General features: G+C 31.3%; 1 protein-coding gene across 1 annotated transcript in view; it reads right to left on the bottom strand.

The window, feature by feature from the left end:
* LOC110694872 (GDSL esterase/lipase 7-like) overlaps positions 1-11,120 on the bottom strand; it is a 37,103-nt gene extending 25,983 nt beyond the window's left edge. Inside the window, exon 1 of the mRNA XM_021872043.1 lies at positions 10,883-11,120. Coding sequence (XP_021727735.1) covers positions 10,883-11,120 — 238 coding nt within the window. The remainder of the gene's footprint in view (positions 1-10,882) is intronic.
* Positions 11,121-16,714: the final 5,594 nt, after the last annotated feature.

Genomic DNA, 16,714 nt, shown 5'->3' with positions numbered 1-16,714 from the left:
ATTAAGTGGTACGATATATGCATGTAGTGGTATTGTATTTGTATGAACTATGCAATGGTACTTTATTTGTATGCAATAGTTCTAAATGTATGCACTATGCAATGGTCCTAAATTTGTATTGAATACCCAATTGTATTATATAATCTTGCAGCAGTACAATAAGGTTGAAGTTCCCATCACATGATAACAATCGGATTAACAAATAGGTGGGATCCAGTGGTCCACCCACTTAGCTCTCTCTTACTTTCTTTGTCATCCTTTCTCTCTTTTGCCCGTGCTTTTACAATATTTTATGTTTGTTATGTATTTACAAATACATAACTTAATTCCATTTATTATACTTCCTTGTTTTCTTGCATTGTACGATCTTATGAATGTTATATTTCGAGTCATTTGTAAAAACAACGTAAATAAGTAACGTTTCGACCTATTAGTTAAGACGAGAGTGTATATATATATATATATATGTATATATATATATATATATATATATATATATATATATATATATATATATAGTTGGTAATTATTTCCTACTATTATATATAACTTAGGTTGTGTTAATTTGAAATAATCCATATGTCGTTTTATATTTGAAAGACCGCTGAAAGGTTGTATTATTTTTGGCAAATTTTTTAATTAATAACATTTTAGAAAATATTTTATAATGTAATCTAACACACTTGAGGTGCTCATTTACAAGATCATAATAATTATAACAAAATTAAAAATAGTTTCAATTAAATTGTCCTAAAAGACCTTGTTTTTCTCTCACAAAATAATTAGGTTTAACATTGCAGAAGATTTGTCAATTTTCATTTTACCTTATACCAAAATAAACCCTTTTATTTCACTTATCTCTCCAATCTATGTGATTTTCACTTTACTACTAATTATCTTTTCTAACATTGTTTCTTCAAATTTGATATATATAATTAACGTATTACCTTCCTTATTTTAATAAAAAAATACAAATTTTTTTCCACTATATACCATAAAAACGTATACTATTTAAGTCTATATTCTAAAAGTGTGTGGTTAAGCCTAATAAACGTGCTTAAACCTAAGAGTATGTATTTTAAACTCTAACATATTTGTTGACCTTTAAGGAATTTTAATTATATATGATGAGAAAAGAAAACTTCAACTAATGAAGTTTTTCTAGTGTTGGAATAGTTTGCACGTGACGTAGACTTAGAGAGTGGAAGAGTAATCTGAGCTCGAAGAATACAATAGAAGTAAAAGAAAGCATGAAAAAAATAGAAGAAGAGTTCCATAAGGAATTAGACTAGTGATCCTTAAAAGGAACATAGTGAGAAGCTTTCTAATAGGAGTAAGACAAAAGCTAAACTGACCAGCTTGGTCTGCGTTGAAGACATGAAGTTCTAGAGGAACTTAGGCTGCGACTTCTAGCAAGACGCTGAAGAAGAGAAGACAGTATAGTAGGATTCTAATCCTACCTGGTCTGCAAAGAACTTAAGCTCCTATAAGAAACACAGAGTTCAATGGATGCAATATGATGATAGGCTGAAGACTTTTATTAAGATATATGATAAGTTTATTTTGCTATAGGATTGCTGTAAATATGTGGTAGATTAATATGCATAAAACTTATTAGAAACATGATAAAGCCGAAAGGTAATAAAATCAGAAGTATTATACTTCCTTCATTCTATTAATATTGCAATACTGGACTTTTTTGTACAATTCATCACTCTTGTTTGACCATATAATAAGATTTATATATTATGCAAAATATAGTCATGTAGGTTCTTGTAGAATTTGTCTCATTAAATAATTTAACAATATCAACTTTTTATAATTTTTAGAGTGTTTGACAATTACCGCCTACTATTGTTGTTGTCTTAGTAATGACCACATATATTTTTTATTTTTGTATTTTATCACCTACTATTTTTAAAAACATGAAAATTTCCCACCTGATTACCTACATAATGTCATTGTGAGCCCTACCGACATATATTTTTTTTTTTTCAATTTCACTCCTTTTTCTAACCTTTTTCTTTGATTTTTTGAATTGCAAATCTAAATTATGCAAACAAACCACTAAATTAGGTACCTAATTTTAAAAAAATGGGGCTAACTATAAGATAGTATTCATCATTTAGGGTTTTGAAATGAAATTAGGAGTTTGTTATTTAGTGATTCATATAAAAAATTGGGATTATTTTGCATCGATCTAATGTATTATGTGTTCAGTGAATACCGAAACTGATTTTTATCGTTAAGAAATTATTACTAATTGTTGATATTAAAAAATTAGGGTTTATATGTATTTTAGGGATATTTCAAAATCAAATGTTTTTCTAAATTATGATTTACAATAAAAAAAAATTCACGATATATATTAATTTTATGTAGAGTTAATCGATACAAATAATGCTAAATTTGAAAAATTCCAAAAATTTGGGATAAACCCTAAATGAAGAACAACAAATTATAATTGACACATATACCTATATTAGTGACTTAATTATGTTCATGTGAACTTGAATTATGTTAAATCGACTTTAAATGCTTTTCCCTAATCTTATTTTAATTTATATTGAAAAAAAAATCACTGAACATGAGAATCGAGGAAGAAGAAGGCATGATGACGGCCTGGGAAATCTGGTGGGAAGTTTATATTTATAAAAATAGTAGGTGGTACAATACACAAAAAAAAAAGTAAAAAAATTAAAAAAAAATAAAATAAATTGTAGGTTATATATAGACTCTCAGTACTAGGTTAGAACCCGTGCGATGCACGGTTTATATAAAGTCTATTTTTAATTTGTATATTTTAAAAATAAATTGCTATTATTTATGAATATAAATAAAAATGAATTCTGTATATTTCGTAATTTTAATTTTTTTTTAATTTTAATCAAAATTATGATAATGAAATCTGTTCAACGTTGTCTAATTTATAGTTCAATATAGGAGGTCGTTTATTAGTGTACTATTTAAAATTGTTTCAATTTCCTACGATAAATTGATAGGTTTTAGTTGTAATGTAGAAGCTTCCAATATTTAAATGTTAAATATGACAGCTTTACACAAAAAAAAAAAAAAAAAAAAAAAAAAAAAAAAAAACAGTACATGACATCATCGTTGCATTTAGGCAGGAAATTTTTTATTGAGAAAGCGACACGTGGGCAATGGTTGTGTAAGCAAGTTCTGTTTTAGTAATAGTTAATAGATTCTCCTAATTTAATCCCTAAATTATCCTCAATTTTTACTAATTTTTTGTGCCAAATATTTTGACATTTATTAATCAACCAACATATGTTCTCTCTCCTCATTGTTCTTCCTCTTCTTCTTTTTAGGTACTTCTTCTTCTTTTTGGCATTTATTAACCTCTTTTTTCTTTTTCTCTCACTTGTTATTTAATGCACTTAATGTACTTTGATACTTCCAATCACAAGGTTGTAGGAATCTACAAAAAATACCTTAATTCCCGTGAAAATGAGAAATGGCACTCTAATAAAAGAGCGAAGGGAGTTTTTTTTTTCTTCTCAAATTCTTAAAACTAATGGCATTGTCAATATATGAATAATACAGTTTTAAATACGAGTAGTTGTTGTAAACATTTCACTCCTATATATGTATATATTTTCCTATCAAATGTTTAATTTAACTTGCACTCTTCTCGTTTAGAATGAGTTTTTCTTAAATTTTTCTTATGTATGAAAAAAAGGAAAATGTGATCATAATAGACATTGTACATAAAATGAAAGGAATATTATTCAAGTTAAATTTAAGTTCAAGTTTCTAAGGGTCTGTTCACATTTACTGAATTGAACTGAACTAATTACAGCTAGACTGAACTGAATTGAACTAAACTGATTGGAGTTGAACTGAACTGAACTGAACTGAATAGAACTGAAATGAATATTTAATGAGAGAAGAAAGGAGTTGAATTGAACTGAACTGTATTGAACTGAACTTAACTAATTGGAGCTGAACTGAACTGATTACAGCTAAATTGAACTAAAATTTAGCTGAAGCGAACAAGCCCTAAATTTTTTCTTAAAGCGACATTTCAGCTTAATATAAGATACATAGTTACACTATAAAATTCATTGAGTACCACTTAAGAATAACTATACCCAAAGTATTATTTATTACTAAAAATAAAATACAAAAGTTTGTTAGGAAATCATGAATATCTTATGCATGTATAGAACTTGTTTTTTATTGATAGATTTAAGTTTGAAGTTTAACAAAAACAATTATGCTTGAATATGTAAATAATAATTATTAGAAATATTTATATAAATAAGACAAGCAAATGAGAGAGTGATATTTGTAAATTTCACATTGAGGTGCTTGTCTTTTAGTATAGTATACAGATAGATTTAAGTTCAATAAAAATAATTTAAGTTAAAAAAAAAAAATTGAAGTCCAGTAAAAAATAATGTCAATTCAATGAAAATAATTTTAGTTCAGCAAAAATAAGATAAAGTGCACAGGGTCTTACACTCAAACTTAGATCAAAATACAGCTAGTTTCAGCTTACCTTTTAAAATATTATTGGAAAATTTTATTTTATTTATATAACCGTTTCCCCATTTCAATCTAATAATCAAAACCTTTGCCCCATTTAAATAATGAACCTTATTTAAATTATTATTTTTCACCTTTGAATTATGTATATAAAGGTTATTTAATTTTTTTATAATTTTTTTTCATATAATTATTCTATACTCACTTTACATAACTATCCCTAACTTTATTAGATGAGATGGTATATTAAAATTGATTCTTATATTTATAAAGGTTATTTAATTTTTATTTATTTATTTATTTCTTATAATTTTGATATACTCACTTTACATAACTATCCCTAACTTTATTAGATGAGATTGTATATTAAAATCGAACTCTATTAATCAACAGAAGGTTTCTGGTATGACAAGTTGTAGACACCAAAAAATGTCTCCCCGAAACCAAACCCGATAATGAACAACCTTTCACCGCCATTATTGGTTGGGTTGAGTATTTAATCTTGGAGTGCTTAAATCCATATTTTTATTTCATAAAACCAACCCAACTCCTATCCCATTTCCCCAAACCATAACTTATTTTCCTCTTTTCGTGCCTTTAAACCCAAAATAATTCATTTCGTGTCCTTTAAAATCATTCATTTTGTGTCCTTTTTATAAAAATGTTTATTCCAGTTTATTTTGGTCTGTTAACTGGGTTAAATGACTGAATATTTGGATGGGGCTTTAAAAGAGCTTTCCAACAATATATTATAAGCCCAAATCCGAGTTGTAACAAATAAGTTATGGCCAAAATATTAAATTGAGCTCAAACCTAACCTAAGCCCACCTTACCTACGACCCAATGATCATGTGGAGGGTCCAAATTATTTAACCCGATTCCTAAACAAATTATGATTAATAAGAAACTTCTATAAGTTTCTAAAATATCTTAATTATCCTTTTTGAACAGATAACATTAAAGAGTTTGAAATTGAATAAAACTTTTCTTTTTGAAAATCCTATTTCTATCCGAATTGAAAGATGTTCAAAGATAATCAGATATGATTAACGTGCCTCATATTTTCTATTCAAATTTTATATGGTTGGATATCCCTTGAAATTATCTTTCCAATGATATATTATATATCAATTCCAAGCTATAACAGAAAAGATATGAATAAAATGTCAAACTCTATCCAAAACTGACACCGTCTCACTATTTCGGACATATCTTTTATTCTACAAAATATTTTAATCTGATTCTAATTGGTTAAAAAATTATATTTCAATAGCTTTCCAAATATATCTCATTTATCTTTTTCATATTTCTGGATCAAAAGATATGATAAAAACAAAAACCGCAAAAACTGCAGTCTATCGAGTTTTATTCCGATTTAATTCAGATCTTATCTTGTTTTTCCGACCCTTCTTTTTTCTCTATAAATAGAGGTCATATCTCCCGTTTTTCAATAATCGACAAGCTTGATCAAAAAATAATTCTCTTCTCCCTCTTTAGCCTAAACACTAGCATCCCTATTCTTTCATTCCTTCTCCTAAGCACTCCAAGAAGTCCATACAATACCTGAAGTTCTATACTTTAACCAAGGCGTGAAAGGTATAATTCACTATGGGTTTGGATCAAACAAAATCTAATTTTTATTTAATTTAATTTCTATTTGATTTATATTTTTTTATTGAAGTTACTAAAAATTTATTCATGATGTAACAATTTAAAGGAAAGCGCGAAATGTGAATAATTAATTTAATTACTTATTTTTATTTTAATATTGCTAATATCATGATTAGGTTTATTATTATTTGATTTGAATAACACTATTATTTTTGAATTGCTTCCAATATTAATGTTTATTTTATTACTTTTATGATCGCCATATTGCATGTTTAAAAGGAATATGTAATAGATAATCACGCCCAATAAGATAATTTAGACAACCGATTTAGGTTCCTTTTTAATCTTGTTATTTAATCAAGTGATCATTAATTCTATAGAATTATATGGTGCATTAATATTCAACCAATTTAGTTTAATAATAGTTTAGAGCAAATTGAATCTCTGTTTGTATGCCTTTGAGATCGCAGGAATCTCTTTTCACTATAAGAATCGAGTAGAGGCCAATACGAGCGAATGTGACTCCATGACTCACTTCGTACCATCATCCCCGATCCTCCTTTCGTGGTTCTGAACCATATGGAGTAAGTAATCTCATGGATTATGAATGGGGTGTAACCTTCACGGGTCAATCGTAGTTACCTTTCGTTGTCCCTTATCGTGGTTGCCTTTTGTGATCCGTGAACGGTTTACAAGTTCCTTAAAAACTTGTTGGCGGCTCCCTACTTTCCTTGTCCTTAATCGTATTATGTTAATTCCCACTTCATATGAGTGCCAAGAATATTCACACATGCTTTAACGTAGGCGCACATCGAGCGACGCCTGCACCAACCACACATTGCGGTAGGGTACTACGTCAACAAACAAGTAGCCCTTAAACAAAGTAACCCCTGACTGACTTAGTAACCTCTGACCAAGTAACCCCTAACTGACCTAGTAACCCCCGACCTCGTAACCCCTGACCGACCTAGTAGCCCCTAACTGAACTAGTAACCCCTGACTGACCTAGTAACCCTTGACCTAGTAACCCCTAGTAACAGTAACCCCTAACCGACCTAGTGACCCTCGACCTAATAACCCCTAACCGACTAAGTAACCACTAATCAACTTAGTAACGTTGGACCAAGTAACCTTTCTGTACCCACTACCCCACGCCGCCAACAACCACGCCATCACCAACGAGCATACCACTGCCCTATGCGCCACCACGCCACCACCACATTTCATCAAACCTACAACCAAACAACACCTAAACCACACCCAACCACACTCGTACGGTACCACGATAGCATCCAAACCACACCCAAACTTTAGATGTAACCGAAACACTAACAAATCCCCACCACAAAAGTAACCAAATCTTACCCAACCCTTTTCCCACCACAACAGCAACCAAACATTACCCACCACAAGGTCCCCACCCAAACCACACCTAAACCACACCTACACCACAACAGCACAAACACAAAACAACCGTAAAAAAAATTACAAATCGTAAAAAAAAAAAATTAAAAAATTAAATGAACAAATACCTTAAAATTTAATAATTGCTTCAAATTTCACTTCGAATATGGTTAAAAGGCCTAATTCAACTATCAAAAATGTAGATCTAGAGTTTTCATGGCTGAATTTGGCCTTAAAAACCTCTAGCTAGTTTTCCGGCGACGGAGTACGAAGAGCTCCACCGTTACCATTGGTGCACCAAATAACTTGTTTGGATGAGCTAATTGGAGAAGAAGAAAAGAGGAGAGAGAAAGAGGAGAGAGAAAGAGCATGAAGCTCGGTGAAAGGAATGGGTTTGGGTGGGCTGACTAGAGAAAAGAGGAGAGAGAAAAAAGAGAGATGAAGAATAAAAAAAATTGTACGTAACTGGCCGTACAATACGGTCAGCCGCATATGAAACTTTGTAATTACTCAATTATATATCTTAAATTCTATATGTAAACTTCAATTTCTATTCCTATATATTAGTAATTAATTTCTTGTATGTAAATACTATATATTGTGACAAGCCCCCTTAAGTGACTTGTATATTCTCTATAAACTACTAGTATATATTAATATTGTTACACTTACCATTTATGAATGAGTAGGTCCAAAAAAAAAAATGGAAAAAATTACAATAATATTAAGCCCAGAATAATTGACAAAGTGAAATTTAGAACACACGACAATGTAATTGTTTGACCTGAAATATATATAATTAAATACAAGTATACAATATTAAAAACTTGATGATATAAAACATTAAATTAATTACTAATTAACAAATTATATTTCAAGATAATTTTTTTTTTTCCAATACCTTACTCAAAAAACTGGGTTAAAGTTAGTATGTTAATAGTAAAAAAAATGCCCAATATATATGTTAAGTATTATAGGACGAGGGTAGTATAATACATAAAGTTTGAAGTTGGCCAATTTATAAAATTGGTAAAAAAAAAAAAGACTTCATGCCACAAATTGATAAAAATAATTGCTCATGTGTTTCCCGACAACAATTTACCCAAAAAATTGATCAAATTTGAAGGAAGTCAACACGTGTAGTTCACACCTCCGTTCTAATATTATCTTTTTTGCATAATTTTTTTGGCCCTCATAAACTTTAAATCTCAACTCAATGACTCATCTTATTCAACTTCCACAAAATTAAAAAAAGACTTTTTTTTCGTTATTAGCGTTTGATTTTGTTCACCTTATTTTCACTTATTTCAGTTATAATAAGTTTAGATAAGTTAAGTTTAGGAAAAATAAGTTTTGATAAGGGTTGTTTAAGTTCAAATTACAACTAAAAAAAGTTTTAATAAATTTATATAAGTTCAGTTAAATTCAAATAAGTTTAGATAAGTTAAGTTAAGTTCAAATAAATAAAAATTAGGTGAATAAAACACACCCTTTTAGTGTGAGGAAAACTTTCCATCTACATTGAAGTGATGACAAAGAAAAACAAATCAATTTCGTACATAAAAAAGCAAGAAGTCATCAAATTGTTGAAGACCCACAAAATTAGTTTTATAGAGAAGGTAAGTCTTAATTAATTATTGTTAGTTTTATAGAGAAGGTAAGTCTTAATTAATTATTGTTATTTCTTGTATGTCTAATCTAATTGATAAGTTAATTTCGTACTTGCTAGTTGCTACCATTATTATCAATTTAATTGAATAATGTACTCTTTTACTGTACATTAATAGGCACCTATACACTAACTAGTAACAATCTAGTTAATAGTTACTCCATTTGTCTCATAATACAATATCTCTTTGTGTTTTTACACGGGAATAAATAAATTATAAATTCGTTAAAATTAATGATTAGAATTACATATGTACAAATGGGGTTAGAGGGAGATAGAGAAAAAGAAAAAGAAGTAGGGAACAATAAATAGATAAACAGAGAAAGTTTTGGAAATTAATGTTAAAAGTGCAAAACAAAAAAAACCAAAAGAAAAAGGAAAAAAAAATACAACTCATTAGAAAGAGAGTAAAAATTGTTAAAAAGTACAACCTTAAAATAGAAAGAGACATTACATTACCAAATACGAAAAAAGATATTGTATTACTTCTTTTTTGGTGTAAAAAGAGACATTGTATTATGAGATGGAGGGAGTAATATATAAGCAAAAAGTTCATATATAACGAACTAATAATAAAGCTTCAATAAATATAAACTGCATAGTTCAATAAACATGTTATGCTAAAATAAATATTGGGTAATAGAGAAAGTAAATATGTAAAAGGAACATTATAGTAGTTAAGGGTTTAAGTATTAAAAATTAGAACTTTTTGTAAGAAACTATCTAATAAAGCCTAAATTTTGTGAGAAATTACCTAATAAAAAAATGTTGTAAGAAAGTACCTAATAAAAGATAAAATAGTGTAAGATACGGAATACTACCTTTGACCAAAATTCCACCGTTACTTAATTTTACGACATTGATCCACCTTAAAACACGTCCGAAATCATCGTGAGGGTTATTTTTCAAGTTGGTAAGATAATTTCGGGGTGATTAGAGGATATTCCGAGTTGGTGAGGATAGATTAGTGTTTCGGGAAGGTGGTTTTGGGGTTCAAAGGTGGTTAAGATGTGGTGGAGACAATTTCAAGCAAATTGTGTTAGTTTTGGGAGTGTTTTAAGGTCAATCAATAGTAGAATTTCGGTTTAAGTAGTATTTTACAACATTTTACGTTTTCTTAGGTATTTTTTTAAATAACATTTTACCTTTATTAACTAGTTTATTACAACATTATTTTTTATTAGGTAGTTTCTTGCAAAATTTGAGTTTTATTGCCTAGTTTTTTTTGACAAAAAGCCCTAAAAATTATTGTTTTTTTTTTTGACCAAAACTAATTAGGGGAATGAAAAAAGTGGGAAAATATGCAAACAAGGGAATAAAAGCACAATAAGTTGGTGTGAATTACACGTGTTGACTTTCGTCATGTCTGATCAGTATTTTGGCCTTATTGTCCCCGAGGCTATTTTAAATTACTCATATGTTGTCTGAGCAATTTTTTTTACTAATTTGTTACACAAGGTCTTTATGTTTTACCAATTTGTTCAATTGACCGCATAAACTTAGAAGAAAAACAAAAAAGAGAGAAATACGTATGCTCTACATTTAATTTGTAAGGAAACTAGGATCGATCAATATACTATATACCGGCTAACATTTCGAGTTGTTACACACAACAGAACAAAGCAATAAATTACCATACATATATTGATAGAGACAAAGCATATGTGATACATGGTGATATGAACGCACCTATAAAATCTGTTACAGTTCTGCCATTGTTAAATCTTCCTAAGGGAATTTTGCCTGGAAAGTTGACACTATAAGGGGCGTAATTCGCCCTAGCAAATGTGGGCAACATATTGTTATTGCCACTATCCACCAAAGAGTCTCCCAAGACATACAAGGCTGGGACTAGAGGAGATGATTGGGTTAACAGAAAACGGGTGAAAATTAAAATTATTAAGTTGAGAATTTTTGGGTGCAACATTTTTGAAGCTAATCAAGAAAAACTAATTACTTGAGAATATTCACCAAAAAGATGACTTGAAAATAATCAGATGTATGAAGGGGGAACGTGATTGCCACGATTATAGGTACTTGAAATCACGTAGGATGAGTTCATTATATTTATGAAATATAATGCATGCTATAATTTTAAAGTTGTTGCTCATGAATATAGAAATTTAATTTAATATGTTGTGGACATTAAACAAAATATTGCATGATTTGATTAAATATACTATAGACTATAATTAAAACCGCAAAAGATGATGACCGAATTCTTGAGGGATATATCTCAAAAGGACTTCTATTTTCTCTTTCAACTTATTAAAGAATCAAACTAGATAACAACAGATTAGAGCAAACTAATGGTTTCATATGTATCAGAAAATCTTTAGTGGACCTGGTTCACAATAATATTATTGTGGACCTAAGGTTTATTCATACGTAATTGACATTATATTCAATACGGTGACCTTTATTTTTAAGATAGTAACCTTATTTTTAACATAGTAACTTTGTTTAAAATTTTGAGAGACCTTTAATGTTATTATGAACTTAGAGTACAACATTATGTTGAATTGTGACCTAATTTTAATATAGTGATATTTATTATTCATATTGACCATTATATTAAAAACTTTAATACAAAAATAACCTTTTATAGCTTTTAAAATATCACAATAACTTTTATTTCAACATATAAATTTTAATATAGTAATCTTTTTTTTTTAATAATAAAACAACATATTATCTCTAATGTTCATGGTCCATAATAAATTAGTGTAAAACAGGTCCATTTAAAAATTTGTACATATTTATTTCCTTACTACTCTATTGGTTATTTGATCCGTATTTAGTTTGCAACTTTTTAAAAAAATTTGTAAAGACATTTTTTTAGGGGCATGTTTTTCCTATAAGAAATGTATGGTTGTTGAAATATTTAATTTTATTTAAGATTTGATTACGTTTTGTTTCTGAAAACAGAATGCTCCTGGGAGTCTTAAGGTTGTTGAACCATGTCTGAGCTATGCCCTTGAGAGTAGTAGGGAAGAACCTACACCATGAGGCCTCACACCCGGTTTGGACTCCCATCTGTGCTTTGTAAGCATTCAGATGGTCTGTCGGGTCTGTCTTTCCATCATAAGGGTCCAATGTAGAGATCTTGACCTTGGGAGGAATAGGGGTATTCATTATCTCCTAGCTGAAGGGGGTGATGTTCTTGACAATCCCGAGCCTCCGTGGGCTGGGGGAGGAAGGACGCTCGGGGCTTTTTCATACTGAACGAGCGGGCTGATTAGTTCCTCTTCTTGGTCTGGAGGTAGCTGAGTGAATCATGCTATCTCGGTACCTTGTTGACCCATGTCGAGAGTGAACTCTAGTTCGACCTTTCTGGGGGGTTGTTATCTTCCTTGGAGTTCTCCCTCTTGGAGTTGATTATTTCTCGGGCATCTAGAGTGCCATCCATCATCCTTCGGTCATTGATAATCTCTCTAGCATCTCTTGGCCTGCTTGGCTGCCTTGTCTCCCGCTGGGGGTCATGGGACTGATCGGGCTGAGAGCGAAGAGATGTCTGATGCTGAGGCCGAGAGGAGGCTTGATGGATAAGGGATACGTGAGGTAGAGGATTAGGATGCGGAGCGCTCCCCAGCCTGCCTTGCCCCACCCCTTGGTTGATAAGTGCCCTGAGGCTTTCCTCCAAGTTTCTGTTGATTTGGACTGCCAGCTGGTCCAAGTCTCGGCGAGTGACCACCTGGGGGCTGTTCACATCTCTCTCAGGTTCACTACGAGCCCTAGGTACAATCTCCTCGACTATGTGAGGGTTCCTAGCCGAGAGAATTGGAGCTAGCCTAATAGCATCTTGATGAGTGTTGCGGGGACGCCTAGTGTTCACCATGACTTTTTGTTTGTTTTCCCCACAGACGACGCCACCTGTTTCTAAAAACAGAATGCTCTTGGGAGTCTTAAGGTAGTAAGGTATCAAGATGTCGTAGAACTAGGTCCAATGTATGTCCGAATTTCCCTCCGTTATGCCTTACTGTCCGAGAGCTAGGCCTGCAAAAGAGAAAGAAGGTTAACTGCTCCGGGGGTGTGACCTGGGAAAGCCCCTCCGATGCTTAAGTCAGTGAATGTACTTTCTAGAGATAGAAAGTAGAGAGAGAAAGAGTACTTTAGAGAGAGAAAGTAGAGAGAGAAGGTTCGAGAATTAGGAAAAAGTTACCATCATCAATGATTGGAGAGCTATTTATAGATGTACTTTCAGGTGGCAGAAGTTGTACTTAATTGGACAGATTAGGGGTAAATCCGTACTTTGCTCTGACTAATGATGGGCTGGATCATGGAGGGGTATTTTTGTAATTCCAGGTCACTGGGCATAGGACAATGGACTAGGCCCAAACACGTTTCATTACTCGGCACAAGATAGATTTTTAAAAATATTTTTCTTAGGGCTCGTTTGACATCATTGTGTTTTTATGTTTTTTTGGTTTTTTGTTTTATTTTTTTTAAATCATATGATATATATCACATAATGAATAAAAAATTTGTTCAACTTATTAAAATCATAATAATTTTGAAAATTGACAACCAAAAAGTGGAAATGTTTTTTTTCTTGTTTCTTATTTTTTGTTTTTAGTTTTAAAAAATACAAAAAACGATACCAAACAAGCCCTTAGCTTGTGATAGTTTTTTGTATGTTTTATCATATCCCTTAGTGTGTATATATATATATATATATGGGCTAAAAACAACAAATACAACTAAAGTTTTTGCCTCTCATTTATTTTACATGGTATTAGAGTCCGGCCACGATTTGCGACCTTTAATGATTGTATTAGGGTCTGGTCTCTTGGCCATTGAATGGTCCATGTGGGGTTTGTGTGAAAATGCACTCCGGACCCATGAAAAATCACATGTGACTAGATTGAAAAAGGACCTTACACATAAGAGGGAGTTTTGAGGAATGACCTTTCCAAACAACACAGTTAAGTGTCCTACTTTAATAAATATTGAGAGATAATCACTACATAAGGAAAACGCGAAACTCTTATCGCCATATGGATTGAAGATGAAACCTCATTGGACTTGTGATTTAACATGGACAAATCTGTAAAAGGGTAAGGGTTTCTTCAATCCTACTTTGATTATCCTTTGTTATATCGCGCTATCCGTAATGGGAAAAATTTAGTCTATCCATAATAGGCGGTGACCGTTACATATGTGGCCATTATGGATAGACAATGTTATTTGTAACGGGCTTTTACCCGATAAAAATAACCCCATTATTTGTGAAGGGCATCCAAACTCCCGTTACAAATAATCCCGTTATTCATAATGGCACCAAAAAGCCCGTTACATATAACCCTTTTATTCATAACGGGCAAGATATCTGCCCGTTACAAATAGTGTGTGCCCCAAATAAAAAAATAAAAAAATTCTAGCACATGCTGGACCTCTTGCTTGCACAATCATTTTATCAATTAATTAGTAATTAGTATACAAATCATGTACAATTAGCAAAAAGCTTACATTCATTATCACCTAATAACTAAAAAAAAAAGAGTAACTTTTGTCACTACTACAAAAAAGGCCTTAGAGAACTGTTAGAATAGGCTTTATAGATCTTCTTAGGGTCGTTATTCTTCTAAGCAATGTATAAAGTATAGAGAACGAGTCATTTTTATAATAACAAATAGGGAACGGTTGTGACTCACAACCGTACTTCTTTTTTCCCTTCTTAAATTCTTACACTAAGGAAGGAATAAAGAATGGTTTAGGCCACTTAACCGTTATATTTGTAGTGCAACAGAGAACGGTTATGTTAAATAACAATTCTTTAATTTTTTTTTAATTCGGCCATAATTATTCGAATTATCCTTTTTACGTATTTTATATTGTATTAATGCTGTATTTTAATAATCTGTATTATTTTTGTATTTCATTTTAGACGTATATTTGTTGTATTCATGTTTTGTATCTTGTAAGAAAATCCATGATCTTGTATACGTGCAATATAAATTTCTGTATAAAAAATTAACAAAAATATTTCCAGATATGACGAAAGCCATCAAAATATATTTCATATATATAATTTAAAACATCCAACCAGAATTAAATTGAATCATTCATAAAAAAAATTTCACTATACAAACAAATACGTGAGTTAAATATCAAAACACCATTCTAGTTAATATTGATTTAAAAAAAATCATGCTTAGATATACCAATACCATATTGATCTACAATTCACATAAATCATCGTTGTCGTCATTTGGTTGATGGTATCCGGTAGCATATGAAATCCACCTTTCCCTAAGCTCGTCGATCATTTGTTGATAATATGTAGGAGGAACTTGCTTAAAATATGATGAGTGTCATTTATGGCACTCATTTGGTTCTTTTTAGGATGAATTTCATGATATTCTATAGCTCTTTTACTTAGATTTTCCTTGATTTACCCTTTATTTCTTTTAGTTTGCATTTTCTTAGTTTGATTTCTTCCTTTATGCATTTCTTGGTTTATTTTGTTATTTTCTCTTTTATTTGCTTGTTTTCCTTTATTTTTCAGGTTAAGATCGTTTTCCAGGTTTCCCGATCCTCTTCCCGAGTTTGGCATTGATTAGGATTCTTAGTGGTCTCCATTTGAAGCTCAAGCATGGAGAAGTGCAAGTTCCTAAAGATTTTGAGCTGTGCATTCAAGCCGTGGGGGCATGATTTCTTGTCTTGAACCCCTAAACATGGAGTTTAGAAGCTGCAAGGTTCCGTGCTTATCAAGAGAATTAAGTGGAATGCACGAGGAGCATCGGAATGATAGGGAAGAGGGCTCCCCTTCTCCCAGGCTCGGGCGCGCGCGACCATGGCGCGGACGCGCCTATCTGGGTCCTTGTTCCGTGCCCTGTTTTACGCGGCCGCGCTCCCCTTATGGTTGGCCGCACCTGTATGGGTTTATTTGGGGACGATATAACTAACTTCTCTTAGTTAGTTTTACTATATATAGATTTTTCTTTCTATTTTGAGAGAGAGAGAATAATTAGAAAATAATTACAGAATTAATTCAGAAATTAGGCTAGAATTTTAGAGAGAGAAACTCTAGATTGTAGAGAGAGAAGTTCTGAGTGTTGATTGATGATTGAAGATTGTTAATTCTAGCATATCCTCCATTGATTTGAAGCAAGTTTGTAAGGATTTCTTTTACTTGAATGCAATTTTCAGCTTATCATTTCAATTGTTTTGTTGATTGTTCAAGTTTGAATTGAATTTGTGATTGAATTAGTTCTATTGATATGATGATGATGAAATTGTTGATTAGCTTATTTTTTATCTTAATATCAATGGATTGTGAGTATACTCTTGCTAGGGAATGGTGAAGCAAGTATGAGTGATGGATTGATGCTAATTGGGGGAAATTGATGGAGTTGATGTTGTGATTAAATTGGTTGATTAATTAAGTGCATGTGTGTGATTAATTGAAGAGTATCTAACTTTGATTTGTTGCACTAGAATGCATTGTAGGCTTCCATTGATACTGAAAATTGATATGTGGCTTGCTTTTGTCGATTGAGTAGGTTTGCAAGGCTGCTA

This window comes from Chenopodium quinoa, unplaced genomic scaffold (genome assembly GCF_001683475.1).
Source record: "Chenopodium quinoa cultivar QQ74 unplaced genomic scaffold, ASM168347v1, whole genome shotgun sequence".
Taxonomy (NCBI): Eukaryota; Viridiplantae; Streptophyta; class Magnoliopsida; order Caryophyllales; family Amaranthaceae; genus Chenopodium; species Chenopodium quinoa.
Note: the sequence above shows the minus strand (reverse complement) of the source record. Positions and strands in the feature narration are given on the sequence as shown.